We start from the raw sequence: 27,189 nt of genomic DNA, 5'->3' as shown, positions 1-27,189 counted from the left end.
GTGCTCCTGTGTGTAGACCCAGTTACTGAACCCTATTTTTTTCTCTTTGGAGAATTACCTGAGGTATGTTACTTTCTTGGCACCCAGCAAGACTTTAGGAAGTGCAAATTGTCCTGCAGTTTCTTGTCCAGGTTTGTCAATGGGTCTGATCCAGAACAGCAGCACGAGAGCCTCAGCTGGGTATGTCCAGGGAGCATCAGTCTAAAGACCAGCTAAGTGGTTATTGCAAACATCTAACAAAGCCAAGACACAGCTTAAAAGTACTTCATGTACATAAGCATTGAAAATTTGGAGTCTGCTTTGCTGGGCAAGTTTGAGATGCAAAAGGGAGGTTTTGGAGATGGTAAGTTCAGGTGTTTCAAAGAGGTGCTGGAGATAAAACAGTATGCTTGTCTGTGAGAATACAATGTGTGCAGTGCGCTGGTTAACTGAGTGGGGCTGGGGTCAAGGCTCTTGCTGTTGCTGAGCTGTTGTCTTATCAATGGCAAGGACCTTGTGGGCTTGAGGAAGTAACACTTCAGTGCTTGAAGTGGCTCGTGCATGACAAAAAGCCAGTGCTATGGAAGATGGAGAGGCAGGATGATGGCAAACTCAGTCCTGCTTTCCCTACCTGGAGTGTAGTAACGTCAAATAGACCTGGAGAGGTTGGGTTTGAAGCAGCCTGCACTGGCCAGAACATCTGTTCTCCCTGTCAAAGGAATGACGGTGATGCGGCTAAGGATGGAAACTGGCTAACCTTGGATTTCTAGCAGAGAGAGATGGCCTGCTGCCTGTGCCGGTGGTTGGGGAAAATCCCCCTTGTTCTCTTCTGTCTGCACAAAGAAGGAGCTGGAGCAGCTTTGGGAGGGGTTAGGTGAAAGGTTTGGAAGTGGAAAACACACCTGGATGTGAAGAGATGGGAGCTGGAGCTCTGGAGGGGAAACTGGAGCAGTGAGCAGGATGGCTGATGGAGAGAGCAGAGTGCTGGTCTGGTATCACAGCTGCGTCTAGGGTGAGGTGAGGAGGTTCAACAGGTGGGGAGAAGCAGGAAAACCTCTCTGCACACATAATCTCTCCTCAGACTTAAGGCTGAGAATAGTTTCTATGAAGTGAACTTGATGTTCAGTTGGACAGTTTGAAAGAGACAAATAAGATGGGAGATGCCTTAAAGCCGGGAGATGCCTTGTGAGCAGAGGCGGGGGCTAGGACAGAAGTGTGGTCTCTGCAGGAGATGGACATGCGCTCTCGCAGAGCCCATGGGCTCTGCTGTGCACGTAAGGAGATGGATGTGACCAGTGATAGTGCAGCCAGAAAGGCCAAAATGGGGCTCCTGGCAGGCCAGGGCTGGGATGAGAGGCCTGATGACCAAGCTGGGGGGAGCTCTTGGTGTCCCAGCGGAGGATAAGATGCATTGGTGGTGATGTGGCTGCAGGGGGAGGAGGCAGCCTTAAGGCTTCTGCCTTCAGCTTCTGCCCCAGCTCAGAAGCCAAAGCACAGGGGAGGCTGCAGAGGAATCATGGTAGCCAGGGTTTACACTTCGAGATGGAGCTGTGTCAGAGCCCTGGAGGAGCACTGGTGTGTCTCTTGAGTCCTGCATGCAAGACAGTTCACTGTGTGTGTCCAAACTGCACAGGGGACACCTCACCCCCACCCAGGATGTTGCCCCTGGTGCTGTGTGTGGTGACCCTGTGGTGTGTGCTTGTTTCCACCCTGACCCAGGACTAACGTCTCTTTCAAGCTAGTCTGGCAGGAGACCAAGGCTCTGAGAGAGAGCAGGGCTGTGTGCCTTGGAGGGCTCTGCTTGCTCTCCTCTGGAGGACCAGCTGACGGCCTGGGTCTTGGCCAACGACTAATACGATTGCTCAATGACAGCTCTGTGCTTTGAGAAACACTGGTGTGATCTGCTGTCTTTAAACTGTGCTAAAGCAGTGCCTTGCTCCCTATCCAGAACTGCCGCAGCAGCATGGTGGGCATGGAGGGAGTACAAAACATTCTCCTGTTCAGGCACAAGAAGTGGCCTTGGCACCTAAAAATACCGATGTTACCTATTCCTGTGCACAGCACAACCTGTACTCTTCTTCTGCCTGCAAAGGATGTGGAGGAGAGGCAGGGGAGGGAAACCTGGTGCGGAAGAGTAGCAGCAGAGAACCTTCACCCAAGATGAGATGCTCCCTGGGACATCTCTGGATGCCTGTTCTGGGAAGAGACCTGCAACCTCGAGACGTGCATTTCCCTGCCTCATGCCTGTAGAACGTGTGTTCAAGCTGCTTTTCCACTTCCCCTCGCGGTGCTCGCAGCCCTGACAAGCTTCCTCAGGGACAGGGTCTGTGCCGGGGCTGCAGACCTGTTGCCAGCAGGGTGCTGCCAACCCGCGATGGGGGGAGAGCGCAGCCCGGGTTTCGCTCTGCACCTCCCGCCTCGGGCACGTCCCCGCTGCGGAGGAGACCCTCGACAGCGGCCCTGAGTGTCCAGCCCGTGCCTGGGGGAGACCCGGCTGCAGTGGGTCCGCTGAGGCACATCTGCCTGCGGGGCTGTGCCTCCAGCTGCGGACACAGCCGGGGGGGGGGGGGGGGTGCGGGTGTAATTCCAGCTGCGGGCACATCTGCCCCGCCGGCCCCGGCGTTTCCCATGGCCTGCGCGGGGGGGAGGGGGATGCGGGTTGTCGCCTCCAGCTGCGGTCACATCTGTCCTGCAGCTGCCGCTGGGGGCCGCGGAAGGAGCCCCCCCGGCCGCGCCCCGCGCCCCCCCCTCTCCCCGGCGGCAGGTATGTCCCTCCCCGCCGGCACCACAGCATCCCCCTCCCTCCATCCCTCCTTCCCTGCCTCCCTCCCTCCCGCCCGCCCTCCGCCTGCATGGAGAGAGCCACAGAATGGCGGAGCGAGAGAAAGGAGCCGCATCCCCGCCCGCCTCCTCCCCGTTCCTGGGGCTGCACCTCGCCTCGCCCCCCAATTTCAGGTACCGGCTGCATCCCCCCACACCCCTCCCGGGACCCCCGCGGGCTGCCCCCTGCTCCCCTTCCCCAAGCACCGCTCCCCATCTGCTGCAGCACCACCCCCCCCTCACCGCCCCACACCGCCGCGCCGGGCCCCCGCTGCCTCCTTGCGCATCCTTCGCTCCCCACCCAACCCTGTGCCCCCCATCCCGGGCACCGCTGGACCCCACCGCATGCATCACTCCAGCCTCCCCCCCCCCCCCCATATGTTGCTTCAGTGTCAGCCTCTCCCCCCCATTCGTTGCCCTCACCCCACATACCACTGCAGGTCCCACCAGACCCCTGCTTGTCCCCCTCCACCCCCCGGCCTCCTCACCTGGCTGATCTGCTCTTTAAACACCTTTTCCTCATGTGAAAACCCTTCATTTCTTTCCCACCCCCAGTAAAGCCTTTTTCTAGCCCTTTCCTAGAAATCTCAGGTGTTCCCCCTTCCTCCCCACCCCTGCGAAACCAGAATCCCGAGTGAGATGATGGGAGAGTGCCAGGATTGATCTGCTCGGCAATGCTAAGCGCTCCCATCGATTTGGGATGCAGGGGCTGTGTCTCCTCCAAAACCCAGCAGGGCTGGTCACAGGGACTTCCGATGGCAGGAGCCAGGCCAGGGATGGCCTGGGGCTCTGGAGGCTCCGGCTCTGGGACAGGGATGCACTGGGTGGGTAAGGGGATGCTGTGCCCGGTGTTGTTTGCTTGTCATTGGTGTGATGCTCACTGCTTCTGGTGCCCGCGCCATCAGCCGTCGCTCTCTGCTTGCCTCTGGCACCCAGGGGTGCTGTAGGGGAGCTGGCTGAGATGAGGGGATTGGTACTGGCTGCTTTATGTGGTGAGATTTTGGGCAGGGAAAGGAAGGGCTGGTCCACACTTGGGGCCACAGCTAAGCTGCCCCTTACCTATAGCAGGCCCCATCCCCCTGTGGTGTGGGAATCAGCAGATCCCTGTGAGGAAGCGGGAAGGTGCAGTCGAGCTGTGGTGGCTTTCAGGCCATTTACCCCTGATGGGCTCTGCTCCTGGAGCCCTTTTCTGTGGCTCCAGGGCTTCAGCATCTTCCTCCTCTTGCAGAGCTGCCTGCAAGAGCTGCTGGGAGCTGCTACAACATGGCTGGTGCATCCTGCAAACCCAGCCGTTAAACACTGCCTCTGGCAGCATCCACCATGGAGAGGGGGCTTGGCCACTGAGCCAGGGGCTGGAGCTTGAGGGCTGCACTGAACAGCAGCTCCGGGCCTGTGAGAGGGTCAGGCTCATCACACAGCGCTGTCCTGGATGCTGCGGCCGTCCCCAGGGCACCCTCCTGCTCCCCAGCAAACAGTGATGCTCTGGGAGGAGGATTAGGCTCTGCTGCTTGCTGTGCTCCAGGGGAGAGGCAACCTCCGTGGTCCAGAGCGCTGGGTACTCGAGGCAGGGGTGCAAGAGCTTTCCCATGCACCCACCAAGCCTGGGGTATCAGCCTTGAAGTGGAAGGAGATGCCAGTGATATCCCTGAAGCCTGGGGCAGGGTCTGGTGGATCAGAGGCAGTGTTATGGCATGGAGCGTGGTGCGAGGAGGGAGCTCTGCTTGTGAACTGGTTGTGAGCTGGGTTACAGTGGTTGTGCCTGTCTCAGGTCCTGGGTCCCTGCTCAGCGAGGAGCCATTCCCCATGGACAGCAGTGATGAGTGTGGCTCAGGGTGAAGGCTCAGCCCGTGGCTGGTGCTGAGGTCCTGGCTAAGCCCTCCACTCTGCTTCTGCTTCCTGCCTGCAGGACAAGGGATTTCAGGTTTAATGCTCTCTGGTACGTTTGCCTGCCCATCCAGCTCCCTGAGTGGTGATGCGCTGGCACAAGTGTTAGATGGTTTGAACCAAGAGAGGACTCGGTCCGGTCCTGGCCAGCAAGTATTCCAATGGGGTCTTTAAGCTCTGGGGAGGCCAGGAATGGTGGCCTGGCAGGTCCTCATTGCTGGTGATGGTTTGGTGCTGAGATAAGGGGAGGTCTTGGATGCTGCTGCATTCAGAAGGTGCAAGAGTGGGCAGCAGGAAAATCTCCAAATGTGCACCAGACAGGCTGGGGGTTTATGTTGTTTATGGTCAGGTTGGATTGGGATTGGAGCAACCTGCTCTAGTGGAAGGTGTCCCTGCGCGTGGCAGGGGGTTGCGACTGGATGAGCTTTAGGGTCAATTCCAACACAAACCATTCTATGATTCTATGAGGCAGGAGGAGAAGAATGGTGAGGTCCTTTAGCCATGAGGACCTCCAGAGGTGGCTGCTCATCACAAGAACAACAGCACAGTAGTAGACAGCAACATAAATTTCTTCTCACCCAGCCTCCCTGTTGTCCATAAACCTCCCAAAGGCTCCCACTGTGGGCTGCGCCTCGCTGGGACTCCTTAGCATCTTCCTCTGGGACACTGTGATGCAGCTCCTCACCCTGCCAAGAAGCGTTGCCAGTGCTTTGGGGCCAGGCTTTCCTGCGAGAGGCTCTCTGGGGCTGGGGGTCCCTCTGCCCCGCACAAGAAGGGCAGGGAGGGTTGGCACAACTGGGGTGTGAGCAGTGCTTGTGCTGCCTGCTCCACTGCCCCCAGGAGTGCGGCTCTGGTGTAGCTGGGACCTGTGTGTGTGTCTGTGAGCACATCCGCCTTCTGGTCTCCCTAATGAAAGCAAAGAGCATCCATGGAGCTGCTGAGGCTGGAAACCTCCTCAGGAAGGAAACGCTTAGGGAGCTATTTGCATGGGTCAGGAGAGAGGGGGAATTACCTCGCTCCTCTGGGAGCCCTATGGGAAATCACAGCCCTTTCCATGCCATTGCTGGGGCCTCAGGAGGGGAGGAGGTCTTCAGGGGAAGGAGAGGCCTCCAGCTCCTCAGAAGTTCAAAGCAGCACCTTCAGGCTGATGCACAAACCAATGCTAGCAATGTGGGTTGTTTTATGTGTCTGCTGTGCTCATCTGAGCCATCAGAAGAACCTGTTTGGAGGCGATGAGCTGGGTTTTGCAGTAGGGATACCTGTCTTCCTGTGAGGGGGAATGAAAGGGCTGTCTTCTGATGGAGATGGAGGCAGCTTCTCCTTGGTTCAATTAAGAGCATCTCTGGGCTTTCCCCCAGGGCCAGCCCAGTGTAGGGTAGTAGTATTACTCCCACTGATGCTGGTGACAGCACTTGCACATAGCGCTGCTGGGAGCAGAGGGTTGGAGTGCTGCCCGGGTACCCAGGCTTGCTGGAGCCCCAGCTCCACCACATGTGTTGCCATGGCCCGGTCCCTGTGTGGGAATCCCATGCAGCGGCAGTGGGCTGGCGAGGTGATGCTGCAGATCCCCTCTCCCCTGGCAGGGGATGGAGATGAGGGAGGCACAGCAGCCAGGCTTGGTGCTAAGGCTGCTATAAGCAATGTGTTCAAGCTGCTCCTTCTGTAGGTGGATAACACCCATGTGTGCTCCATTGCTTGTCCCGAGTTTATCAGTTCTCATGTGCTCAGCAGGGCTGCAGCCTCTGGGTGCCTCTTGGCACATCCTTCGTAACCTCTGCAGATACAGGGCTCTTCCATCCTTGCGTCTGGGGCCAACCTCCCATGTACCTGCCATGCTGTGATGCCCACCTACAGGAGCACTGTGCCTCCGTTGCTGCTGCTGGTGAAGGATGTTGGCCAGAATACCCACGTAGGTCCTGCTCAGAGTTGTACTGGCAGAGATGGAGCTGAGGGGAGTCAGAGCTGTTGCATTTTGCTGGTATTTTTAGCCTCTTTGAGAAGCAAGAGAGAAAAGCAGGGGTGTTTCCAGCCCTGGGAGTGGGGGGTGCTAAGGGAGAGCCTTCCTTGTATCTCCTGGGAAGTCCTGAAGCATCCATATGAGAGAAGAAAAGGGGGGGAGTAATACGGAGATAGAGATTTCTTTATTCATAGCATTAAGCAAGGAGGTTTCGAGCAGACGAGGTGCCTCCAGGCAGAGCTGATAGGGAAGATGGAGCCCTGGATACCGTTATCGGGTACAATGAACACAGTATCATGAGTGATGATGGTGGAGGATGATAGTCCACTGTGCCAAGTTTGTTGGCAACACTTGGCAGCCTCTCCTGGGAAAGGTCCTACCCTCCTTAGGCAGCAGGAGAGGGGTGGGAGCTGGCAGAGCAGCTCACCAGGTATTTCTCTGCCCCTTAACAGGGGGTAGAGGTTGGGGAAGCTCCTGAAGCAGGAGCAGGGGTAGATGGGGAAGGAGCATCACTCCCAGCACTGCTCTGTGCCAGCCAGGCTTGCCCCTTGGTGAAGGTGCTCCTCTTGCTTCCCTCTGCTCAGGGAATGCAGCCAGACATGATGCCAGTCCCGCTGCTGGAATCACTGCGGCCCTTGCACTGAAAGCATCCCTGCCCTGCCTGGCGGGAAGCCGGACGGATGCTCCCGTCTCTCTCAGGATCTCATCACATCCCTGCAGTGGGGCAGAGAGGAGCAGAGCCCCTTGACCCTGGCTTAGCAAGGGCAGGAGGAGGCCGGGCAGCATGGGCGCCCGTGCTGGGGTAAGCAGATCCCGCTGCGGGTGCTGGGGAGCGGTGCTGGAGCAGGACCAGGAGCCGGGCTGGCTGGCTGGCAGGGAGGCAGTCAGCATCCCCAGCAGAGAGCAGGGACTTGGCACTGCCCCAGTGGTGAGGTTATGGTTTTTTTCCCCTCCAGGACAGCTGATTCCATCTATTTTTAATGAGCTTCCCCAGGTTGCGCAGTGAGGAGACAGAGCAGTGCCGGCAGCCACAGACTGCGACGGGGCAGGCGGACAGGCAGCGGGCACCCATCACCTCCTCACTCCTCCCTGCCCCAGGCACGGGGGTTTGCTTATAGGGTGGGAGCGCGTCCCTCAGCGAAGGGGGTTCCTCCTCAATGCAGCTGCCCTTGAAAATGGAGTCGAGCACCGAGGAGGAGAGCTGGCTGGAAGATCAGTGGGAGAAATGGTAGGGGACCGGCCGGGGGCTTGGGGATGAGGGGGGCTGTCCTGTGGGTGTGCAGGGTGATGAGGAGCAGCCCTTGGGCACATCACCCTTCTCTGAGCGATGGCCACAGGACAGGAGCAAACTTGGCACGCAGCAGAGCCCAAAGTTTTGCCTGGCTGCACAGGGAGCTGCGTGGCAAAGTGGTCCAGCAGCATCTGCAGGTAGGACCAGCGCTGGAGACCTGCGCATCCCTGGAAGTGCAGGCAGGGCTGCTGGTCCCCGTCCCGGCGTGGGGGGCTCTGCACACCAAGGCAGATGGAGTCCCTGAGCATCATCGACTGATGATGTCCCACCCTGGTGACCTGTGTAACCGGAGAAGAAATCGATCTGTGCTTTGCAGGCTCGTCATGAGCCTCCTGCTCTGCAGCAGCAGGAGATGGGCAAGGGGGGGTCAGGACATCCCACCCTGTGATGAAGGCTGTGTCCCTGCCCATCATGGGGGCTGGAGCCCATGGCCACAGTGGTTTTTGCCTCCCTTAACCCAAGGAGCCAACCATTGATGGGGTCATTGGAAACATGGATGGGCGATGCTGCTCCCCCCATAGGCTTCTCCTGCTCCTTCCCTACCTCTGAGGACCAGGATAAGGAAGTGTTACCTTTCCATGGCACTGGCTTGGTGCCGCTGCAAGGGGGAGACCTAGGGTGTGCGAGTGATGTTTGAAGTGAGGGTGGGAGCTCTGCAGGTCACAAAATACCCTCCTCCTTCCTTCCCTGCCAGTGAGGGCAAGGCCAGAGAGGGGTGATGGGCTCAGCATAGTGCTTTCACCCAAGCATCTCCCAGCCCAAGGAGCTGAGAGCAATGGAAGTGGTGGCACACAACATAGGTTAGCAGAGGACTTTCAAGCTGGGCTTCTTTATTTACCCCATGGTAATGAATAAGCAAGAGGATCATTGTGGTACCACCACGGAGAAAGGTTTTAATGCTCAGAAACCAGGAACTCCCTGCTGGTCCCCAGGGATGCGATCAAGCACATGAGGAACTCACCCATCAGCACATTTCCAGCTGCTAGAAGGATATCTCTAAACTTTCTGAAGGGGTGCAATGAGCCTGTGCAGCTCACAGCCATAAGGGACCCCAACCAGGCAGGCTTGGCAGCACCAACGGCCATGGGGATACCCACAGGCACCCCAGGGAGTGATTTGGGTGCTGCCCTCTCCTACTGCAGTACCTGACCCAGGACACCCCTCCCAGCCAGAGCTTGAAGGTTGGTTGTGCCTCCTGCTCCAGGACATGGGCAAGGAAGAACAGGGAGAGCCTGGGCTCGTGGGCTGTGTGTGCTGAGGGAAGGAGGGGTAACTGGAGGCAAAACCAAAGGCAGGTTTGTGGTGCTTGCAAGGTCTGTGGGTCTCAATGTGATCACTACCCCAGCTGGTCCATCCTCCAGCTGTGCCCTGCCAGGACCCCGAACCCTTCCCTATAACACTGGTCTTTGCCCTGTTGGGTGTCTGGAACAACCCCAGAGCTTCCCTGGGATGGTGGGAGCCAAACATCCTGGCTTGGGTTTGGCTCTGCTGCCTGTCCCATGCTCTCCCAGCCTGCACATCCCTGCTGCCTCTGGGACCAGTGGCTGGCTTGGGGCACTTTCCTCCTGCCTCCCCACAGCTGCAGACCATGCCAAGCTCAGCCATTCAGTGGGGACAGACCCATCCCCTCTGGAAGGAGCCCCCTTCCTGGTCTTTCTTCCCAGTAAAGACCTGGAGAGCCTCTCCAAGGCAGGCAGTGCTGCTCCTGCCCGTGGGCAGCATGCCACCCTGCACATCCTGCCCATGCCCCATGCAGTGGGTGATGGCACCATCTCTGCTCCCTCCAGGCTCACCCATGACATCAGCCTCGAGGAGTTTGAGGATGAAGACCTCTCCGAGATCACCGACGAGTGTGGAATCAGCCTGCACTGCAAGGAGAGCCTGGCCACCCGGGTGAGCGCGATGGGGATGGGGACAGCGCTGGGGATGGGATGGGCAGAGCGTGCTGGTGGGGATGGCTGGACCATCAGTACCCATGCAGGAATACCAGGTCTCCAGGCTGGTGATGCTACCTCAAGGTGCCCATTGTCACAACCGCAATGCCCTCTGCTTGGCAGTGCCCTCTCCTCTCCATGGCACAGCACAGACCCTTTCTGAGCCAGCCAAACAAGGGGCATAAAAAGCGTCTCAAAGACAGTGCCTTTTGGTTCCCATTGCTCTGGGGAGGTTTGAGTTTGTTCCTCAGGGATGCACACAAGGATTTGGCCGTGCCCCCATTTGAGTAGGATGACCAGCGAGCTTCTGGCACTTGATGAGCATCCTTGGGAAGTGAGGACGTGTGAGGTGGCACCGAAGGTCCCACATGGGCTGTGCCTGCTGCTCCCCACATGCGTCCCTGGGTCTGGAGGTGCAGTTTGGCTTGGCATGGTGAGATCCCTCCTCCTCTTACCCAAAGCATTCCTTCTGGCTTGTAAGGGCTGAAGGAAACTGGCCTTTAGAACGTGTTTAGGGGGTGGGAGACCTGGAGGCTGGAGAAACAGGGATGGAGGAGGTGGCTCTGACCACAGCAGGTGAAATAAAAATGGGAGCTGGGAAATCTATGCAGGTGCTGTAGGAGGATCTCCCATCCACATTAAGCACCCTGAGGTACATTGTGGAGACCCAACAGGGTTCACACCACTATTAGAACTGCACAAGGAGGCCACGGGAGCAGAAACTTGGAGATAAACCGAGAACGACGCTGGATTTGTAAATACGCAGGGATTCTGCATTTTACCAGTGTGTTTCATGCTAAAGGGATGCAAATGCTGGAGGAGCAGCCAAATGGTTTGGGAATAATTTCATCCCTCAGGAGAAGTGTTTCCTGTGCAGAGCTGATGAAGGCCCAGCGAGGAGGGGCGAGGCACAGGAATTTGTTGCAGATTTAAAATTAGCAAGTGAATTTGTGGTGTTGGGAATCCCCCGTTGCCGGCAGGAAGGCACAGGCAGATCTCATCCATGGAGTCCTGATGTCTCCTGGGCTGATTCGGGACCTTCCCAGCAGAAATTCAGCTGCTTCCAGAGGTGCAGCCACTGCTCCGCATCTCTGCTGTGGCCACAGCCTCCTCCTGCTCCCACCCCTCTACTCTGCTCTTGTGAGACCTCACTTGGAGCACTGTGTGCAGTTCTGGTGTCCTCAACATAAAAAGGACATGGAACTGTTGGAACAAGTCCAGAGGAGGCCACGAGGATGATCAGGGACTGGAGCACCTCCCGTATGAAGACAGGCTGAGGAAGCTGGGGCTGTTCAGCCTGGAGAAGAGAAGGCTGCGTGGAGACCTCATAGCAGCCTTCCAGCATCTGAAGGGGGCCTATAGGGATGCTGGGGAGGGACTCTTCATTAGGGACTGTAGTGACAGGACAAGGGGTAATGGGTTAAAACTTAAACAGGGGAAGTTTAGATTGGATATAAGGAGGAAGTTCTTTACTGTTAGGGTGGTGAGGCACTGGAATGGGTTGCCCAAGGAAGTTGTGAATGCTCCATCCCTGGCAGTGTTCAAGGCCAGGTTGGACAGAGCCTTGGGTGACATGGTTTAGTGTGAGGTGTCCCTGCCCATGGCAGGGGGGTTGGAACTGGATGAGCCTTAAGGTCCTTTCCAATGCTAACTATTCTGTGATTCTATGACTTTATGGCCAGGGAAGGACAAGGAGAGCCTGGGCTCATGAGCTGCGTATGCTGAAGGAAAGAGGGATAAATGGAGGCAAAACCAAAGGCAAGCCCAGTGCCGAGTCTCCATGTGAAGGCAGGGCAGTGGGAAGATCCTCCTGCCTGCAGTCGATAAATCGGGCAAGGGCTGTGTCCAGCCATGCTGGACTCTTCCTGTTGGGCATCCCAGCTCTCTGCTGCCAATAGCACCACCAGGCTCTTAAGGACAGGATTTCTTTCTTCTTTATGGGCCACCAGCCCTTTGCTGAGGTTTGGTGAGGAGGGTAAGGCTGGAGGAGACAGCTTGCAGCTCAACTGCTGCAACCCTTCATGGACAGTGAGTAGAAATAGGCTGTTTGCCTATTTAAAGCAGTTTACTGAGGGGTTTCTGTGTTGCTGCAGAAACCTGACCCTCAGTAGACACAGGAGACAGCCCCAGGGTGCTCTGCGTGAACGCCTGGGTGCACTGAGAGCGTGCTGGTGTGGAAGGGGGATGCGCGGCTGCCCCCTGGGAAGCAGCGAGTTATTCATAAGCACAGCAAAGGAAGAAGCCTACCACGCTCAGGGGAAAAAAAGTGCCTGCTAAAAATATGTCTGAATGGTTTATATGGGGTGTGGAGGATTGCCCGAGGAGCAGGAGCGAGAGTGGTGACAGCAATAGCAAAGAGGGGGGTTTCAATCCCTAACGCCGCAAGAACCAGGGAGCTTTCCAACCCGATTGATGTCTGGAGCGAGTTGGAGGTGATGGGAGTGCAGGATCTGCCTGATGGATGCAGCCAGGCCCAGAGGGAGCAGTTGGCTGGGTCTGTGCACAGCGCAGGGGCCAGCAAATCCCTCCTGACCCGCGGCCGGCGTCAGCAGCTTATTGCATCACATGGGGATGGATGGCTTGGCAAAGGGGGCCAGGGCTGGGGGGGGCCCATGATGGAGTCCTGCCCATGGTGAGCTCTGGTGCCAGTGCTGCAGAGCACCCGTGGTGGGTAAGGGTTGGTACCTGCTCATTCCAGAGTGATGGGCAGCTGGTGAGAGCCCTGCGATGGAGAGAGGGATGCAGGGGTAGAGCGGGCTGGTGGCTGCGGGGTCACACCGGAGCGGGAGTGATGGGGAAAGGGGAAGCATGGGCTCCGGGGAATGTGGTGAGCTGCTCCAGGCTTCCTGATCCAGCAGCAAGTCTCCAGAGAGATGGGCAGAGCCAGCAGCAAGCAGGAAAGCAGCAGGAAGGAGCAATGGGACAAAGCCTGCTGGAGGGATGGGAAGGAAGCTGCTGGGTGGGGGCAGCTTCCAGGATCCAGGCAGAGCTGCTCAGCAGCAGAACCCTGTGTCAGGAATGGGTGGCTAGTGCAGAGGTCAACCCCCAAACAGAGATGGGGTTTGGTTTTTTTTGGGTCCTGGAAAAACAAAGATGATTTCACCAAGGGCTATTTTAACAGCTTTCCAGAAATAGTGGCTTAGACACATAGATACTGCAAGGAGGCGTAGACTGATGTTTGTGCAAGAGGGAGCTATCCGTGGATGAGGACCGCACCTCGTGGATGGGAGACCACGTGTAAGAATGAGGAATAATTGGAAGCATGGCTTAAATACAACAGGAAGTCCTGGGTGAATGAAAAGTGGGAGTGAAGTGAATGAGAGGGCTCAGTGGAGGAGCAGAGCTGCCTTTAGGGCTGTTAAATGGCAGAGCAGGAGGATTCAGAGGTGAGGGATGTCACCTCCACCTCTCAAATGGCAGTGTTGAGATGGACAGTAACACAGAAGCTTTGGGTTTGGCGGCTTGGAAGTCTGGCGTGACAATCCCTGGTTCCAGCAAGATGGATCCCGGCAGACAGCCAGGCTGAGGCTGATAAAGGCTCGGTGGTTCCTCATCTCTACTGCAGAAGCAGTACCCTTCCTGGAAACACCTGAGAGCACGAGAACAAGTGCAAATGGAAGGAGATGATGTAGGGCTCTGCTGAGCCTTTGTGGTCCTCTGTGAGGGTGCTGAGGTGCTGGCACAGGGTGCCCAGAGAAGCTGTGGCTGCCCCACCCCTGGCAGTGTTCAAGGCCAGGTTGGATGGGGCTTGGAGCGACCTGCTCTAGTGGAAGGTGTCCCTGCCTGTGGCAGGGGTTGGAAGTGGATGAGCTTTAAGGTCCCTTCAATTCTATGATCCTATGAAAAGGCCTGAACCAGCCATGAAGATATGTGCAGAAAAAAAGCAAACCACTTTGTTTTCCCAGCATAAAATGACTGCTGGGAATGCCAGGCTTTCTCTCTTGATGTTCATCACCCCTGATCCAGTGTGCCGCTGGCAGCAGATGCCCTCAGAAGGCCAGCAGGACCCACTGCAAAGAGGAAAGTGGCTGCCATGAGCCAGCCAACCCAACGTGCTGATCCAGGCACTGGCAGGGATCCGGCTGTATGGACTGGGAGCAAAGGCTACAGCAGCGAGGTTGTTGCTTATTTCAAAGGCTGTCCCACGAAGCTGCCTCTGTGATCCATCGCCAGACGTGGCTGCGCCAGGCTGGGGCAGAGAGGCTTCTCTGGTGCTTAGAAGCTGGGAGGAAGCAGTCACATCTGGGTGGTAGGGACAGGGGACACAGTCTCTCTGCTCAGCAAGTCCCCATTGCTTCCCCATGCTCCTGAAGTGCTTTTCCCAGCTGAAGGTTTTGTCACTCCTCTTCGACATGGAGTGGGAAGCAGGGAAGAGCCTTTCACCTGCTCAACCTTAGTGGGTACAGACTGGGGTCACCCAAGCAACACCCTGTGTATCACCCCACTCCTCTTGACAGAGCCTTTCGTTCCTAGGGGAGCAGCAGCACCCATCCTTTCCTGGGGTTAGAGCACTCATACTGGCTATTCCCCTGGCTAAACCAGTGCTCCCAGTGGTGCTCCCAGCACCTCTCAATTGCAGCAGGGCCCATGCTGCTCCAACCTCCCTGGAACCCACGGGCCGCAGCACTGGGACCATCAGAGACCAGTTGCTGGACACTGGGAATTCTTGCCGTTGGGATGGCACCCTGTGGGTTGGAGGCAGCATCAGCAGGAGCACACCAGCATCATGTCTGTCCCGGGGATGGCTCTGCAGTGGAGGCGTGAGCCTCCCCGTGACTGCATTGGGATCCAGGTGTACAGCTTGTGTACATCCCACCACACGATTCAGGCACTGGTACTGCTCTCCCACATGCCTTAATCTCCCCCACAGGCTGAAGGGACTTTAGGAAGTCACCTCACCATTGCATCTGTGCTAAGGCATGAGTATACTCAAGCTGGCCTTAGGTACCATTACCTTGTTTCTAGAGAGCTCCTGATGCTGTTCTGGTGGGGCAGCATCCTTCCAGTTAGAATGGCTTCCCAAAGTCCAGTCCGTGCCCTCACTTTGCAGATCACCACAGGTTCCACTTGGATGGAAAGGTGATCTATGGCTATGTGGCTTCAAAAGGACTTTGTTGTGCTACAGGCCATTAATAAGTACCTGCAGTGGCTGTCGTTTCCTCCTAGCTATTGAACCAGGAATAGTGCATCCCTCCTAGGGTGTGCTTTTCTTCAGAGCAGGGACTGTTTTGCTTTTCTGAATCCTTCTGGGACTTCTCCCTCTGAGTGATTGCTGCAGCTCCAGGATTACTGAGGCAGCATCATTAGCAGCCTAGGCTGAACGTAACCAGCTGACTCAGATATATCTTGCTTAGGTATAATCTGGTATTTCCACCCAGTTCTCTTCCTGTGCCTTGGTTTCCCTGTTAAAATCCACGTGATTTGCACAGGCAACTGGTGCCACAGAAACACAGAACTTGTATGAAGGCCATTGGTGAAAGCAAGGAAATTAAATGCTTAAAGCCTCAAGAGGACGGGTGATGGGTTTTGGTGGCAGCAACAGGGACACTGGGGTGAAATGTCCCCCCTAGAGGGTTCATCCTGTGCCTGCAGCAGGCAGAGCCCTTGTGCTGGCTGTAGTGTGACAGTTTAGGAGCTGGTAGCAGCAGGAGCTCTTGGAGGGGCTGCCAGAGCTGCTGGGGCTGTTTATTCCTCATGGTTCAAGGAGCATCCTCCGTGCAGCTGGAGACACGGATAGCATCAGCTGCTAAAAACCTCCCCTCTCCACCTCTGCCCACTGACGAGCTTTCCAGTCACCACAAACAGCTGATAACACGGGAATTCAAGTGACTAATGCCAAGTCACAGCCATTAGTGCTGCCTGCAGCGGCTCGTGCATGTGCAAGCTCCGGTTGTGCGAGGAAGGAGGCTGGGGAAGGAAACCACTGACCTTTAAACACCTGGAGCAGCAGGGAACATTGATGCCTCTTCACACAGCAGCAGCATGGTGGCTCAGCGCTGGAACCCAGCCTTGATGGTGCAGTGGGGCATCTGCTGCTCACAGCCCTCGCAGGCTGTGGTGGCCGCCCTGCTCCAAGAGTGAAGGGTGGAAAGGGAAAGAGTGGGGCTGCCCTTGGCCAGAGGACAGCCACCATCAGCTGGGGCTGAAGTGATAGTGCCTGGCCAATGGCTCATCAGGCACCCCTTCTGCGTGGCTGATATGTGCAGATGTAGGTGAATGAGAAATAGCTTGCTCAAGATTTCTTCACTGAAAGGGTGCTCGGGCATTGGAACAGGCTGCCCAGGGCAGTGGTGGAACCACTGTCCCTGGAAAGTGTTCAAACAACATGTGGATGAGGCCTTCGGTGACATGGTTCAGTGGTGGCCTTGGCAGTGCTGGGCTTGATGATCTTAAAGGTCTTTTCCTACCTAATTGATTCTATGATTCTAAGATGAGGAATCCAAGGGGAATGTAGATGCTGTTCCCAGCTGCCTAACAGGCATTACAGGGAAGAAGGAGCCAGACTCCTTTCAGAGGTGTGCAGTGAAAGCTTCAACCCCATAGAGAGAAGTAGTAGCAGCACTGGTGCCAGTACCCAGCGTGGTGGTGGGTTCTCCATCCCTGGGGATATTCAGGCGTTACAGGCAAGACCCTGAGTGACCTGCTCCAGGCAGGGGCTGGACCAAACCTCCAACCAACATGATTGCTCATTTGTATGAGTCCCAGCTGCCAGGACAGGAACCAAGAAAGGGCACAGCCTGCCTTGGAAGGAAGAATCATAGGGCAGCCCAAGCTGGAAGGGACCTCGAAAGGTCACCTGGGAAGTTGGTCACCTTCTGTGGGAAAGGGAGCCTAGATGAGATTCTCTAGCACCATATCCAGTCGCATCTTGAGAGCCTCCAGTGATGAGGGCTCTACCATGTCCCTGGGAGGTTGTTCTGCCAAACGAAGGCTGCTATGAGTTCTCCATGCAGAGCTCATAGCAGTCTTCCAGTATCTGAAGGGGGCCTACAAGGATGCTGGAGAGGGACTCCATCAGGGACTGTAGCAACAGAGCAAGGGGTAATGGGTTAAAACTTAAACAGGGGAGATTTAGGTTGGATATAAGGAAAAAATTCTTCACTATGAAGGTGCTGAGGCGCTGGCACAGGGTGCCCAGAGAAGCTGTGGCTGCCCCATCCCTGGCAGTGTTCAAGGCCAGGTTGGATGGGGCTTGGAGCACCCTGCTCTAGTGGAAGGTGTCCCTGTCCTTGTGGCAGGGGGTTGTAAGTGGGTGATCTTTAAGGTCCTGTACAACCCAAACCAGTCTGGGATTCTCTGATTGTTTGTTCTCACTGTAAAATATGTCCCTGTTATGTCGAGATGAAACCTGGATGTGCACACCTCATGGGGAACGTGATGGTCGCATGTACCTACAGCCACCTGCTGGGAATGGGGTGCCGGGGGTGCCCCATCACCCGGGGGCGATCAGCAAGGCCGGACCCCAGCGCGGGGCTGCGCGAAGGGTGCGCGGAGCTCCGCAGCCTCGGGAATAACATCCCTGCCCCTTTAAAAGGAAGAGGCCGCCGGGTGCTGATGCGGCTGCCCCGGCGCCGGCCCCCCCTTCCCTCCCCTTCTCTTCCCTTCCCTGGTCGGGAGGCGCGGAGCGGGCGCTGCCGTCCCGGCGCGCTGACAACGGGCGCTGCTCCCGCAGGGCCATGTGAGCCGGGCGGGCGGCGGGGCCCGGGCGGCGGGCGGCGGGGAGGCCGCAAGGCTGCAGGCCGAGATGCTCCAGCTCGACCTCATCGACGCTGCGGGGGACGCGGCGGCCGAGGAGCAGACGGCGCCCGAGCCGCTGCAGAAAGAGCCCCCGGCCGGCACCACCGATGTCTACCGGCCCAAGAGACCCACAACGCTCAACCTCTTCCCGCAGGTGCCTCGCAGCCAGGTGAGGACGGGGCGGGGCGGCGGGATTCGGGATGCTCCCGCCGCCGGGGGCTTTTTGTCTCGGAGGGATGGGGGGGGAGCACGGATGGAGGGTGGCGGGAGCCCCGCTGCCCTACGCTGCCCGCATCCCTTACCGCAGGGCTGGGCCCAGGGCCACCCGTACGTGCTCGCTCCCAGTCGGGCCGCCCCCTCGAACGGCTGAGCCTGCCCGGGCAATGCGCTTGGATGGGGGCTTGAAGAGCTGGGTGCGTCCTTCTTCCATCCCTGCTGCAGAGGTGGGGTGGGAACAGGCCGGGAAGTGTGGTGAGAGCGAGCTGTGCCTCCAGCAGAGCCCGTGGCGCCTGGCAGAGAGCTACGGGGCAGGGAAGGGACCCCACAGGGATGGAGAGCAAATGAGCCATGGTGAACGACGCATGAATGAGCCATCACGGGACAGGGCACCATGCCACGGGGCTGGCGAGCCCAGGGCCAACATCTGGCTGGGTTTCAGCTGCCCCAGGGCAGGAGGGTGACACAGGGTGCCCAGAGCCCGGCGGTGGGGACTTGGTGGGCTCTGCTCCAGAACAGCAGCATCTGGCAAAAGAAGCATTAATGTCAGCACCCCGTGCTAAATCGGAGAGACAGAATAGCAACGCCCAAAATGGTGGCCAGGAGGACAAGGGGGTTCTGTTGTCTTGTTCACGCTCGGGTTTTGGGTGGTTTTCTCCAAGCCTACCCACCCCACCAGCATTGGGGTTGCTGTCGTTCCGGGGCAGGCAGTATTTCGGTGCCCCACATGCTGACCCTCTGAGCAGCATCCAGAGCCCCTTTGCCCCATCGCTCTGGCAAACTTCCTGACGCCAGGCAGGCTGCGCGATGCGCGGGGCTATTTTTGCCACCCTCCTGCGTTGAGCCCTGCCTGCTGCCAAGTAGGAGGATTGTCGTCGCAGTGACGCTGAGCCGAGGAGCACTGAAGCGAGAGGCAGGTGTCCCTGTGGGTGACAGATGGGGAGTAGTTGGAGCTGGGTGTCACCAGCCCGGCACTGGCAGCTGATGCCAGCTCTCTGCCTGAGGCCACGGCTGGGAGGAGGAGGAGGAGGAAGGCACAGAGCCAGGATGGGCACCCTCGGGGCAGCTGGCACCAGGGACAAAGGCAGCAGGGCTGGGGAGGCGGGGGGAGCCCCACTGAGTATAATGGACAAGGAGACAGCAGCAGCCTGGTCCCACCCTGCGCAGGGACCCCAAGGAGCAAGTGGCACGTGGAAGCACATCCAGCTGTGGGGATGGGGACTGTAGAGCCCTCCTCCTGGGCAGCTGGTCCAGAGGTGGCCACAGGCCTGTGGAGGGGGTTTTGCACAGGCGGTGGGCTGGAGCTGATGGTCCCCTTGCAGGGCGATGGTGGAGCCTGTGGGGTGGCACCAGGACACATGGGCATAGCTGAGCTGAGGACATGGGGAATGGGAGATAGGGGCTTTGCCGCAGCTGGCACGGGGAATAGGGGCTCCAGACTGGGGCATGGCCAGCCAGGGAGGGCAGTGCTGTTGGTGGCATCTAGTGAGAGACGGGCTGGTTGTGATGTGCATGGGGTGCCTGTTCTGGATGCCTACCTAGCTAAAGGCAGTTTTTCCATGCCCATGTGTGGTGCCCCATGATGAGGACAGGGTGCAGGGTATTCCTTGGAGATTAGCCTGAGATCTGCCTTTACCTGTGCCAGACCGTCCGGGCCTGCTCAGCTCTCTCCTCCTGCAGGTGGGAGGGAACACAAGAGGGACCATGGCCATTCGGCTTCTCTTGCATGCCTCAGCAGATGGCCTGGAAACAGTGAGGGGAACATCCCCAGCTTCCCAAAGGGGAAGAAACAGCTGCTGTGGCTGGCTAGGTTCATCCTCTAAGACCTTGTGAATGCCTCTCCACCCTGGCTGGGCATTGCAGACCCCTGGCCCTGCAGGATGGATGGGCTTTGTGGGATCTGCCTGCGGCATTGCTGCCTCCCACTCCATGCAGCCAGGCTGGCTGGTGTGCTGGCCCTTTGGCACGCAGAGGCTGTCACTGTGGCAGCTTGCCTGGCCGCATCGCAGCCCATCCTTACCCTGGGTAAGGCAAGCAGAGACATGCTGTTATTAGCCTTGGCACAGGGGGCCTCACAGAGGCCATGCTGGGATGTTGTGGTGGGGGTCTCTTCCCCCCCTGCATGGAGGCAGGGATCTGGCAGCCACGGTGCAGCAGCATGCGACGTGATGGAGTTTCAGGGCAAAGGCTTGCTTTATGTTGGTGGGGAAGCAAAGCAAGGATGGGGCAGCTCCTGCACTGCTGGCCGAAGCTGCAGGCTGGTGATAAGGCTGTGAGAAAATCCAGGGGGTCCCAGCAGAGCTCAGCAGTTGAGTGAAAATCAACGGCATGGAAAATGCCATGGTTGTAGATGGGGGACAAACACCTGGTGCTCCACAGGAGGCGCCAGGGGGAACTTGGTGGGGGTGCAGGAGAGGATGGGGGCTATAGCAGGTGGGATGTCATTCCCTGCTGAAGCAGGCAGGGAGGACTTGTCCTCTATAGGGGACCTGGTGGCCTTTGGTCCATGGGTGTCACAGTGAAGCTGAGCACGTTCCCCTGTGCACACACGTTTGCACATGCGTGACCAGCCGCACAGGGCACAGCACCCACAGAAGCTCCATCAGGATTAACGTCTGCTAGTTATCCATGTATGTGTGCGTGCATCCTGGGGAGGGATGGGTGCTGCTGCTGCGCCACCACGTGCTGTTTACTGTCCGGGCTACAAAGCATCTTTGTTTCTCTCCTCAGGACACCCTGAATAACAACTCTCTGGCAAAAAAGCACAGTTGGCAGGAGCGGGTGTCCCGGTCATCATCCCCTCTGAAAACGGGTGAGTTCTCAAGCTGTTGGCCAGGGGCAGCTCCTTGCACTATTTTGTGGGTCTCAAGAGCCTGGGACAAGTGATGCTGGTGCAGGAGGTCAGGGAAACCATCCCACATGGATGCAGGGTGTGTCTGGGTGGCATCCCCAGAAGGGAGCATCACCCTCTATGGGCCTGCCAATGCTTCTCTTCTCCCCCTGCAGGTGAGCAGACCCCTCCCCACGACCACGTTTGCCTGAGTGATGAGGTCAATCACCAAAACAGCACAACCTCCACCAAAGACCGGGGCACATCCACGGAGAGCCCGTGCCGGCGCACAGCAGCCACCCAGATGGCACCCGCCTGCATCGCCACATCCCGGCCACCTGAGAAGCACCAGGCCACCAGCCGGCCCCCGCCGCACGGTGCCAGCGTGGTGGTGGTGACATCCAGGGTCCCTGAGGCCCACCGGGACCGCATCCACTATCAGACAGATGTAAGGCTGGAGGCCACGGAGGAGATCTACCTGACGCCCGTGCAGAAGAACTCGGATCCTCTGGAGACTGACAAGCCATTCCTGTCTCAGTCCAGCGAGAACCGCATGTCCATCAGCTCCGACGTCGACACCTCTGGCTACTCGGCCCTGGCAGGGAAAACCAACCCCTCCATCAGCGAGGAGGATGAGGTGCTGGACTACATGTCCTCCCCTGACAAGATGAACCTACCCAGGGCTTCCTGCGGTGCTGGGAGCAATGGCTCCCGGCCAGGGCACAACCTCCAGAGAGCCTCGGTGAGCTCGGACACCAGCGCCCTGTCCTATGACTCGGTCAAATACACGCTGGTGGTGGACGAGAACGTGCAGCTGGAGCTGGTGAGCCTCAAGCAGTGCTACTCGGGCTACAGCGATGAGAGCGACTCGGCCACTGTCTATGACAACTGCATCTCCTCGCCCTACGAGTCGGCCATCGGCGAGGAGTATGAGGAGGACGCGCTGAAGCGCGACTCAGTGTGCCTGTCCGAGGACTCCACTCCCGAGGCAGACATCCACTTCTCCAAGAAGTTCCTCAATGTCTTCATGAGTGGCCGGGCACGCTCCTCCAGTGAGTGCGGGGCACGGGGGGAGCTGAGCAGCAGGCACTCGGTACAAGGCTGAGGGCACACTCAGTACGTGGGAAGCCACCAGCAGACAAGAGCCCCAGTTCTTGCTGCAGCCTTTGTGGCTTTGTTCCTGGTGGCTGGGGAGGCATGGGGGGGCTTGGAAAAGCCTTGTGAGCCTGAGGGGTTTCAGGATGCTCTTTTGCCTAGCCCAAGGTATGTCCATACTGAGGGGGAGGTTAAGTGGTCTTGCAGGGGGATGGCACCCTCCTGGAGTGCTGCCCTTCTCCCCAGCCCCAGAGGAGCACTGGTGGTGGTGGTGGTATGTCCCAGAAGCAGGGCTTCCTGTGGTTCAGCTGGTCCCACAATGCTGGTGACACCGCATGGCTTTGTCTCTTCTGCCTGGCCCATGCCCATCCCTTGTCTATGGTGCTGAGACGTCCCCCTCTGCCTTCATCCCCAGGTGCTGAGTCCTTCGGGTTGTTCTCCTGCATGATCAACGGGGAGGAGCAGGAGCAGACCCACCGTGCTGTCTTTAGGTGAGCTTGCAGGCATGAGCGGGGCTCCCAGCCTCTTACAGGGGAAAGCTGGTGCTGCCCTCTCACTGCAGTGTGGCCAGCCCAAACCCCAGTGTTTCCACCATGGGAAGCCCCAGACCATTGCCTGTAGCTCGTGCCCTGCTCAGGAGCAATATCAGCCCAGGCTGCTGCAGGGGCAACACCTCTGAGGGCAGCAGGAGTGGTGCAATAGGGGTTATCCTTGCCCTTTTGAGTCTCAACCTGCTCCAACGCTTTATTTAGCCTGGGCCAGTGGTGGGATTTGTGTTGCCACCAGTGAGAAGGCCCCTATGCTGCTGGCCAGCCAGGCACCAGTGCCTCTCTACCCAGGTTTGTGCCTCGCCACGCGGATGAGCTGGAGCTGGAGGTGGATGATCCTCTGTTGGTGGAGGTGCAGGCAGAAGATTATTGGTACGAGGCCTACAACATGCGGACGGGCGACCGGGGCATTTTTCCTGCCTACTACGCTATTGAAGTCACCAAGGACCCAGACCATATAACAGGTACCAAGCTTCTGCTGACATCCCAATCTTGTGTCCAGCTCCTTTCCGCTGAGCAGAGGCTGGTGCCGAGCAGGGGGATGGAGGGAGGACCAAAGGCAGCCAGCATGGAGTGATAGGCAGCTTCTGGTGTGATGCTGGGAGCTGGTACCCAGTGTTGCAGAGCCAAGGGTGGGAATATGGAGAGGTAGATCTCAGCCTGAGCATTAGAGATGGTTCCCCCTATGTGTTCTCTCTTGCAGCTCTGGCCAAGAGCAGCGACTGGGTGGACCAGTTTCGGGTGAAGTTCCTTGGCTCGGTGCAGGTTCCCTATCACAAAGGCAATGACGTGCTATGTGCGGCCATGCAGAAGGTAATGTCCCACCCTACCAGCAGAAGCAGGAGCTCTTCCTGGCAGCAGGGCAGAACCTCAGTGGGGACAGGAAGGGGTGAGCCATCACCATTGCTCATGAGTCCCAGGCCTTTTTCTCTCTGTCTTTCCCCCAGATTGCCACCACGCGCCGCCTCACTGTGCACTTTAACCCACCTTCCAGCTGCGTCCTGGAGATCAGCGTGCGTGGGGTCAAGATTGCTGTGAAAGCTGATGACTCCAAGGAGCACAGCAAGGTAGTGCCCTGCTCGCCACTCATCCCATCCCTTCCCCAGCTTCTGCTCTGAGCACCATCACTGGGATGGTAGGCCCACCATCAGGGTCCTCTGTGCATCATGTAATCCTGGTTTTGGGCCATACAGCTGGCTGATGCCCTTGCATCTCCCAAAGATGTTGCTGTGCTGGGATGCTGAAAGCTGAGCTGTACCAGTAATCTGTCAGCTGCTCCTAAACCTTTCTGCTACTATTTTGAGTGGTGTCCTCCAGATCTGCCCTGTAATCCCTTTAGTGAGGGCAGGCTGCTGATTAGCATTCTGCATAAGCAGCCTAGCAAAGCATGTGCTGGGCAGACAGCTTTTGCAGCAAGCTGTTGGGAAACCTCCCCTACTGCCAGGGGTAGGATTAGTTTATGGCTCTAAGTGCTGTGACAGAGAGCTGGGCTGAGGTTTCTGCAGGTCTTGCCTTTATCTAGAGGATGCCACCAACTTAGTTGCTCTTTAAACTCCTGTAAGTAAGTTCTCATTTCTGGCTGGGGCCCTTTGAACACCCAGGCTTGAATGGCTTAGTTCCATTCACCTTCTATCCATTTACCTCAGTTATCCATTCACCTTCTATCCACTGGCATTTAGCGAGGAAAGACTGTGTGTGCTGGGTGAACAGCAGCACAGGCTCGTGCCAGAGTCTAACCCAGGGCCTCCAGGAGCTGCTTAAGATAGAGACAGCTGAGGTGGATGTTTGGGACCATCCTGAAGCTACTGGTAACAGCCCTGGATCAGGCTCTAGTTCATTTCAGTGCTCAATCCAAGCACATATTTCCAGGTCCAGAGCCCTGCTGCCCCACAGGGGAGTGGGGAGGAAAGCTCTGACAGCTCATTTCTCTCTCCCCAGGTAAACAAGTGTAGCCATTTTTTCCAGCTGAAGAACATTTCCTTTTGTGGGTACCATCCAAAGAACAACAAGTAAGTAGTGAGGTGCTGGGCAGCCCTCAATGCCAGCAGCTCAGCACAGAGGCTTTGCTGCCTTCTCACTGCCTGGGAGCAGCACAACTGGGGCTGGGAAGGGAATTGCATCACAGCAATGGGCATGGGCCATGGCTTGGTGGGGTTTGGGGGGTCTCAGGTCCCAAACCCTTATACTCAAGGGGATGCCTATTTGTCTGTTGGTCCAGTCACCCCCACTCTGTCTGCCCTCAGGTATTTTGGGTTCATCACCAAGCACCCTGCGGACCACAGATTTGCCTGTCATGTCTTCGTCTCGGAGGAGTCCACGAAGCCACTGGCAGAATCTGTAGGGTGAGTCCTCGCTGGGCAGGGAAGGCTTGATCCCAAAGGGCAGGAGGAACAAATCTTGCCATCTTCCCGTACATGTGGGGCTTGGAACTGGCCCCAGGCTGGCACCTCTTCCTTCAAGCAAGAGGCTTGGGTTGACAGCCAGGGCTGACAGAACTACAGGCACCATATTCCTGACAGCACTGGAACACATCCCATTGCAAGGCTTTGCAGGCAGACGGCTGAAAGTCATGTGGATGTGCAGGCATCAGGGCAGGGATGATCTGATGGCAGCTCTGGGTGCTAACACAGAAGCTGGGGGGCTGAAGGGTCAAACTGGCTGCAGGAGCAAGGGTGAGAATGGAAGCAGGGGTCTGTAAATGCCTTGTAGAGAAGGATACTGCTCAGCTTTGCCCCGTGCTGTGTTGCAGGAGGGCTTTTCAGCAGTTCTACAAGGAGTATGTGGAGTACACGTGCCCCACGGAGGACATCTACCTGGAGTAGGGGCTGGCACAGGCACCTCCTGCACAGCCAGGGCTGCAGTGTCGCCCCTTCCCCGTGTCGTGCATGGACAAGAGCTGCTTTGAGCCTGGAGGAGGAGCAGGCCCGGGGCAGGGCTCTCCGGGGCACAGGGTGCAGCCTCTTTTCGTGACTCCCCTTCCTTGGGCTGGGGGGGACGGGAGGGGGGAGGGCTGGACAAATCGTGTTTATTGTACAAAATACTCTTAGTTTATTTTATTGGAGAAGTACCTGCTGGGGGCCCTGCCTGTGAGCGCCGGAGCTTGCTCAGGCCCTTTCCTGCTGCAGGCTGGGGTGACAGCATCTCCTCCTTGTGACCATGGCCCAGCTTCCCGTCACATCCCTCTGGGGTGACTTTTAATGCAGAGTCAGATTCCTGCAATATGAAGACACAGCAGCTACAGCAAACAAAACCCATAACGCTGGCTTCTGCCAGGGGGATGGGCTTGCCTTGGGCAGGCATCACCTCCCTGCCATGCCCTGGGGATATAAAGGCTGCTGGGCAGGAATGACAGAGGAAGCCCCACTATCCCCTCTGCCAGAAACAGCACCAGAATGAGCTGAGACAGCTTACCCCTGCCTCTGCCCCCATCCCTCCCTTCTTGTATCCATGCCCAGGGGGAGAGACAGAAATGCCCCTCTATAGCTCCCTGCAGTAACTACACTCTCAGGAGGGGAGACTTTCTCTGCCCCTTTCTCCTCTCCCCCTGGCTGCAGGTAGCAGAGGCAGTGGCAGAGCTGGGTGCCTACCAGACACGGGGCAGGGAAGGGCTACAGCCTGTAGGGAGCTGAGCAAAGCACTGGGGAGGTAGAAGAGCTCTCCCGGTCCCTGCAGCCAGAGAGCTCTGTGCTTCAGCTGGATCTGCTGTGATGGCAACAACTATTAAATATGATGGTTCATGGAGCAGGGCTGCTGTGCTGTTTGTGTCCCACTGCAGTAGGTTTGGGTCCTGGCTTCCTTCTCCTGGGACCTCAAGAGGAGCTAGCTATAGAGCTTCTCAGATTTGGGCTGAGAGCCCTAGTTGCCTGAAGTCCAGAAATCATTGTGTGATGATCAGAAGGGATGGCTGGAGGTGACCTGCTCCAGTCCCCTCCCAAAGCAGGGTTTACCCTTACCCTACACCTACGCTGTCCTGCAGCGAGGGGTCCCTGGGGCCAGGCTGTGGTGGGCACACTGGTTCACATATGGGCATCATCATAGTACTCCTGCAGGTCGAGCTCATCTCTCTTGCTTTTGCCAGCTCTTTGCAGCCACTCCGGCCGCTTCCGTCCCACCCGGGTCCTGAGACGCGGCTGCTTGGGCTTGATGCCGTAATCTGCAGGTGGAGTGGAGAGGTTGGGCTCAGCCCCGGGCTGCTCACAGTGCTGGGGACAAGCACCAGCCTCGAGGGTGAGTGCAGAGAAAGCGGGATAGGGAGCATGCTGTACCATCCACCAAGCCAAAGTGCTGCTGTGGAAGCTCCAGGAGAGCAGAGAAGTCCTCGGGGACTGAGTAGCTGGCCCTGTGAAGGAAAACCAGGGGTGAGAGTGAACCGAGACCCTACAGCACTCACCCACATTGAAATAAAAGCTCCTACACACCCTTTGTCCTGACCCAGCCCAGTCAGGGCTTGAGGGCTTGGTGCCCATGCCAGGATCCCCGGGGTGCCTCTGCAGGTACCAGGGCAGCAGAGAGGAAGGGAAGGAGGAGGGAAATGCCATCACCTCTCATCCAAGGGCCGCGGGATGGCACCCCCCAGCAGCAGGGCGAGCAGCAGCAGCCACCACTGCATCCTGCACCCTGACTCTGGCTCTGCACCGAGGTCACAAAGGAGGCCCCGGGACACCAGCTGGGCTGGCAAGGAACAGACCCCCACCCAGGTGCTGCTGCCTCCCCCTCCTGCTACATCAGCTTCTGGTCCTGGGCTGTGTGGTCCTGCCCAGGTTCTGCTCACTGTTCTGTTCTCCCTGCACTGGTGCACATCCCTCCCGTGCAGCCACAGCTCCAGGGCTGTTTCCCTTTCTATGTCCCTCACCACCACCATGTTCCTCCCTTGCTACCCCTTCAAAAGCAAATCCCTT

At 57.7% G+C, this 27,189-nt stretch overlaps 2 protein-coding genes across 2 annotated transcripts; one reads left to right on the top strand and one right to left on the bottom strand.

Moving 5' to 3' along the window:
- The first annotated feature begins 2,792 nt into the window (after positions 1 to 2,792).
- On the top strand, positions 2,793 to 26,032 carry MAPK8IP1 (mitogen-activated protein kinase 8 interacting protein 1). The gene is made up of 12 exons (XM_061462255.1): positions 2,793 to 2,934; positions 9,719 to 9,824; positions 17,538 to 17,771; positions 20,549 to 20,630; positions 20,825 to 21,700; positions 22,159 to 22,234; positions 22,583 to 22,755; positions 22,995 to 23,104; positions 23,239 to 23,358; positions 24,230 to 24,300; positions 24,535 to 24,633; positions 25,041 to 26,032. The coding sequence occupies exons 1-12, from the start codon at positions 2,849 to 2,851 to the stop codon at positions 25,111 to 25,113; spliced, it is 2,106 nt and encodes a 701-aa protein (XP_061318239.1). The 5' UTR covers positions 2,793 to 2,848; the 3' UTR covers positions 25,114 to 26,032.
- Positions 25,316 to 26,954, bottom strand: FREY1 (Frey regulator of sperm-oocyte fusion 1). Its single transcript, XM_061462258.1, has 3 exons — positions 26,833 to 26,954; positions 26,557 to 26,630; positions 25,316 to 26,444 (listed from the first exon to the last, which is right to left on the bottom strand). Exons 1-3 carry the CDS (start codon positions 26,898 to 26,900, stop codon positions 26,308 to 26,310), a joined length of 279 nt encoding a protein of 92 aa, XP_061318242.1. The 5' UTR covers positions 26,901 to 26,954; the 3' UTR covers positions 25,316 to 26,307.
- Between the last annotated feature and the right edge of the window lie 235 nt (positions 26,955 to 27,189).

The sequence above is a fragment of the Pezoporus flaviventris genome, unplaced genomic scaffold (assembly GCF_033815535.1).
Source record: "Pezoporus flaviventris isolate CSIRO_AGI_PZ_B2104156 unplaced genomic scaffold, CSIRO_AGI_Pfla_v1 ptg000035l, whole genome shotgun sequence".
NCBI lineage: Eukaryota > Metazoa > Chordata > Aves > Psittaciformes > Psittacidae > Pezoporus > Pezoporus flaviventris.
This window is presented reverse-complemented; position numbering and strand designations above follow the sequence as displayed.